General features: G+C 38.4%; 1 protein-coding gene across 1 annotated transcript; it reads right to left on the reverse strand.

Annotated features, from left to right (window-relative positions):
- Positions 1-289: 289 nt before the first annotated feature.
- On the reverse strand, positions 290-5,318 carry LOC124842043 (BEL1-like homeodomain protein 1). Its single transcript, XM_088092764.1, has 5 exons — positions 5,090-5,318; positions 3,671-4,558; positions 2,632-3,005; positions 2,450-2,510; positions 290-1,563 (listed from the first exon to the last, which is right to left on the reverse strand). The coding sequence occupies exons 2-5, from the start codon at positions 4,508-4,510 to the stop codon at positions 739-741; spliced, it is 2,100 nt and encodes a 699-aa protein (XP_087948890.1). The 5' UTR covers positions 4,511-4,558; positions 5,090-5,318; the 3' UTR covers positions 290-738.
- Positions 5,319-5,686: the final 368 nt, after the last annotated feature.

The following is a 5,686-nucleotide window of genomic DNA, read 5'->3' on the forward strand; positions in this document are numbered from 1 at the left end:
CAAGCTTTAAAAAATATTACGTACCTCACGTTAAACTCTAACGAAGAGGAGTTCAGAAAGGAATAAGAAAGATTATTATAATTACCTTCAGAAGAAACTATGCATTAACTTGGTACAATGATAAATGAAAGCGAGAAGAAAAAAAAATTATCAAATATATATACCAAAGTTGTTGACTCGAATTCTCATACTCTATTGAGTCAAAATATTACGCATATCCTTATACTCCCTCTCATTCATTATGCCTCTGTTATTTCATCCTTCAATCATATTTATGTACACAAGGCAATCCAAATAACCACACACATATAAGTGTATGTATGCATGTATATTTAATATCGATATCAATCATGAAATCAAAAGAAATCATCAATCCTTCTGCTGCATCAATACCATATACAATATATATATATATATTTATACTCCCTCCCCAACTTTATGGATCCTATAATTAAGCTAACTTAAATTTCTGAAAGTATAATCCTATACTACTATCAATCTTTACAGGGAGCAAGCATCCCCTCCCATGCAAGGAATTTAAGTATACCAATCATCAAGGTACATTTCACAGTTAGTGACTGCATGGGTCTGTGAAAACAACATATATATACCTCCATTTCTTTTCTTGAGCAGCAAGCTAAATCTTCTGCCAAATTAATAAGTGTTTAGAGAAATTAAACCCCTCAGAACTGGGACTTTTCTCATAAAATTTCCAGTATTCTACCAAGCCATCAGTTCTTAGGCCACGAAATCAGGTAATAACTGAGCAACAAACCTCTTTCTGTTTTGAATGTCGATGCTCTCATAGGTTGTTCCTGAGTGAGACGAAGGAGGAGTGTTGATGGTACAAAACTCATTCCCACTCGTTCCCATCTCAAGTCTCCTTCCCAAATGAATATTCTGTGAGAGAAATCCATGCGAAGTTCCTGACATAGAAAGGTTTTCGTTGTGGGGAAGGCCTAGTGTGAGAGAAACACCATTTCCATGGAACCTTGAAGCCAGTTGCTCAGTACTCACGTTGAATCTGTTTCCAATGTCTTCCATGGTGAACGCTCCAAAACCCCCGCCATGGTTTGCATTGCCACTCATCAAAGGGTATCCATCTTTGTCGTGCCTTTCGATGCCGAACTTTGTGTTGCCTTCTCTGGTATTTGCATGTTCACCATTATGCTTCATTTCCATGTCCACTGAGAGGATACTACTTGGAGAGTTTTGCATTTCCGAACTTCTGGGTTTGTTCGGACTCGTTTGCACCTCAGATGATCCTGCAAGATGGAAACCAGAGTGGGATTGAAGGGACCCTCCGATAGGAGACATTGAAGAATTTGCTGAGATTTCATTTGGAGAAGTGTTTTGGTTGTTGAAGCTATCTTGCTTTGGTTGAAAGTTATCTAGTTTAATGCCTCCTGATTCTGCTGCAACATTTGCTTCTTTGCTCAATTCTTTTGATCTGGTGTTTTCTGAGCCGTTAGCTTGTTCGTGATCTTTCATTTCTTCCATGTACATTTCTTCCACCATCGGCTTCCACAGCCGAACCCGGGCATTGATAAACCAGTTTGACACCTGCATTAAACTTTTCTAGTATCAGAAACCTTTCATTTCTATATTTTACTTTTGAATTGTTTAAAAACCAAAAGGAGTAAAAAAATCACGTCTAAAATAAAAATACAAGTATATGATATAGAATATAGTTTTAGTTTTTATTTTGTAAGTTATAATTTGGGGAGGAAATACGGATGTGTGTTTGGATTATTGTCATGGGAAAATAGTAACTTTCACCCTATTTAAGAGTGAAAGAAGAAAATTTCAGGAAGAAGAAAAACAAATTAGAGAAAGAAAGTAAATATAATAAGGTATTTTACCAAATATAGAATTACTTGACAGTCTACTATTATAAGGTATTATATGGTTACTAAAAAACATAATTTTTTGTAATTAAAAGAAAGAAGAGAAAAATAAGAAATATAAAGTGGTGGTAAAAATTTATTGGGGGGATGTAAAGGTATGATTTCCCTAGTTCATATTTATGTTTGTAATCACCCCATTTATTCTTTAACCTTTGAACTGATTCAAAAAGACCACCATTTAGTTCCCAACAAGAATTTCATCATGTATGGCATGACTTACAAATGGCAGTAAAATTGCATTCTTGGTTTAGATATTATTTATGATCAAAATGATCCACCAACACTTAATTGTTACCCGACACCTAGAAAGAGAAAGAATAATGGGAAGGGCATTGTTTCCAAAAACAATATAAATATAATAGATATTATTATTTAATAAAAAAAGTAATGGATTAATTCTAATAAAGCAAATGGTATATATAAAACAACTATTTAAAAAAGGCAAGAAAATAATACGGGCTATCTCAAAAGCTTTGAAGAAAAAGTAACTGTTTTTTAAACTCAACGGTTGATGGTGTCTGATAATCTTTGATGAAACATACCTGGCTTCTAGCCAGTCCAGTTTGTTTAGCAAGCATGACTTTATCTGAGTCCTTTGGATAGCTGCAGGTCAAAATTAGAAGCAGTGATAAGTTGATGAGAAGTGTATGCAATAGCTAGAATCAAAGTACATATATAAACAAAAGGAAAGGGTAATAAATAGTTGAAGAAAGATGTAACATACGGGTGAAGAAAATGCTCAAAAAGCCAAGCGCGAAGAATGGAAACGGCTCGTTCTGGCAAGCCTCTTTGTGGCCTCCATGCATTGGGCTGAATCATTCCTAGCTGCTGCAGTGCCCTTTGTTGCCTGAGATGGTGGTCAACATACCTAAGCCTTGACCCTTCTACTTTCACTCCCAAGCAATCATCTTCACCCAATGTCTTGCTCGTGGCTTTGATTTGCGCAGAGATTGCATCTTTAAGGCACCGGAATTGCTTTGAGATAGTCTTTAGGGCAAGGGATGTGTATGATTTTGCAGCCCCATAACCTGCAGCTTGCTCAAATGATGATACCACAATTTGCATTTGGTGGTGATATTGCCTGTACCTTTGTTCCACCTGCAGTTTTTTAAGTAAATAAAAAATTAGTCAGAATCATATATGTGATCATGCAGACAATATACGTAATTAAAGTTTGTCTGATTAAAAAATTAGAGGAACATGAAACGGGAGAAGGTGAGTAGTAGGATGATTGGACCCTTATGAGTTATAAACTATAAAGTTTGTAACTTTGAAGTTTCTATGACTTGCTCAATCTGAATGAATAAAGGGATCTGGCATGGTGCGGATTGTCATGGATAAATGCTGAAACTGACCCAACTGGGTCCGAACTCAAATTATTCTCTGACGGTACTCATCAGACCAAATTACTTTTCCTGCCAGTTTAGTTTCCTCTCTACGCATAATTTCAGGGCACACGAGAAAGAACTGAAAACGAGAGACAGCATTACTGTCAATTTCACTGACCCTCTGCCAGTGTCACATTCTTGATTATTGCCTCCTCCAAAAGCTGAATATCGTACTACGACATAATTTTCCAATTACTGAATCACCAACATAGACCGAATAACTGACAAAACCAAACCAAACCGCACCACTCTACCGATTACTTAATTATAGTACTTTCGCAAGATCAAACACCCGCACAGACATATAAATATATAGGCGCACTATTGCATGACAAAATAGAAAATCACTATGCCTAATAGTAACCAAATTATTACCTCGTCGAGCATGTTGACAAGCTTGGACTTCTTCATCTGAAGTTCTTGCCTTTGAGCGGTGCTGAGTTCGACCACTTGTTTTCCTGCACTGTTTTCTCCTCCACCACTCGAACCATCGCCACCACCAGCACCAGAATTAGTAGATTCTCTATTCGCTTTCACCTTCTCTGAGAACTTTTCCTCTTTGTAGATTCCTTTTCCTACGTTAACAACTTCATCCAGAAGCTCCTGCGCCGCCTTCAGATACTTCGACCCCAGAATCAGGCCCGAAACTCCTGTTGACGCAGCCGACGTCGGCGAGTTCCCAGTTCCGGCGACGTGGCCCTGTCCGGCAATATCAAGCTCCCCAGAAACTGACCTGAAATTTGTTTGTTGTGAAGAAAGGCTGAGAGACAACCCCTGCTGACTGGGCCGCCGGAAACCGCCACCGACGGAGCTGCTAGAAGGCGTTCCAGGTTGATCAACCCCCGAGCCCCAGAGGTTATAGTGAACGCGAGGGGCGGCGGAGGATGCCCCGCCGGAGAAACCGTGGAAGGCGGCGATGTTTTCCCCGAACAACGACTGTCGGCTGTGAGCGTGCTCATCGGAATTCCCGGATCCGAGGATGTTTGCCATGCCGTGAATCACGTGCTGCTGCTGGTTGGGGGAAGGCGACACCGGCGGCGCGTGGGTGAGACTCGCGAGGTTGAGCGCGTTGGTAGCGTTGGGATTGACGAGAAGTGTCGGGTGGTGCGGCGCGTCAGCATAAGGTACGTAAGATGGGTTCATAAGGTAAAGCGTTTGCAAGCCATCTGCAGAAGATTGAATCTCCGAAGTGCTTCCATGAAAGTACGTCGCCATGTTACGCTTTTCGTTCTTGTATTCTACTTTCTCTCTCCCTCAGTCACACTGTCAGAACACAGCAACAACAACAACTTTCTATAATTAGCCTTTCATTTCAATTCATCATATCCTGTTCCAGGATCTCTATATATAGACACACATATTCTTTTCACTTCGATCTTGATTAGCCCATTATGCATGTATATTGCAAAGCTATTTTGGATTAACACACAAGCTTCCTCCACCAATGTTGGGGCTTTAATTAATTTAAATTAAATTAAGCTTCTTGCTTGTTTGTTACAGATCCTGAAAAACAAAAGATAAACAGACAGCCTCGGAAGCTGTGCTAGTGAATCCTAGTAACTGAGTACCTTAAATTTCGCAAATCAATCTGGACAAGTAAACAACAATTTAACATACGTGTGATGGAGGAGATGAAAAGGAAGTTGTATCCTTCAATTGAAAGTGAAAAGTGATGATGAAATGAATAAAAAAGATATACAACTATAGAAATGGAAACAGATCCCGTGGGAGAGGAATCACATGAATATAGGTGAGAAGAAATTAACGAAGGAGTTGGGTGTGTTGTGTTCGTACCATTTGGTGAATTAATAAATGGATTGAGGAAGAAAAGAGAAGAGAAGAAGGTAGAAAGGTGCTATCTAGATAGAGAAAGTGTCCCTCATGGCGGGGTAGAGGATGCAGATAAAAGGGTTGTTCGATGGATCCGTTTTGGTTTCAGTTCTGAGAGCTTCAGCTTCGTTCATGGCTTCTTGCTTGCTCCTGTCATCAGTATTCTCTGCAACTCTCTGTCTCTCTTCTCCAAACGGAAATATTTATATATATATATATATATATATATATATATATATATATATATATATATATATATATATATATATATATATAAATTAAATGTGTGTGTAAAAAAGTTTAATATTTAAAATAAGCAGCTGAGTGATTAGTGGTGACTGCTGAGATGGTGGTCCTATTCATTTCAGTAATAATGTTAATTAAATAGGCTTAACATTAATATCCCTCTAATTGCTTTTATTTATCAACAATAATTGACAGTTCAAAAGTATTTTTCTTGTTGTGTTGTACACGCTCAGATCTAGCGTTTCTGCTATATGCGTCTTATCCTCCATACTTTTTTCAGCCTTTGGTAGGTATAACAGGTGATATTTTATGGTT

Source organism: Vigna umbellata, chromosome 6, assembly GCF_029865625.1.
Source record: "Vigna umbellata cultivar VRB3 chromosome 6, Vumbellata_1.0, whole genome shotgun sequence".
In the NCBI taxonomy this organism is placed as follows: domain Eukaryota; kingdom Viridiplantae; phylum Streptophyta; class Magnoliopsida; order Fabales; family Fabaceae; genus Vigna; species Vigna umbellata.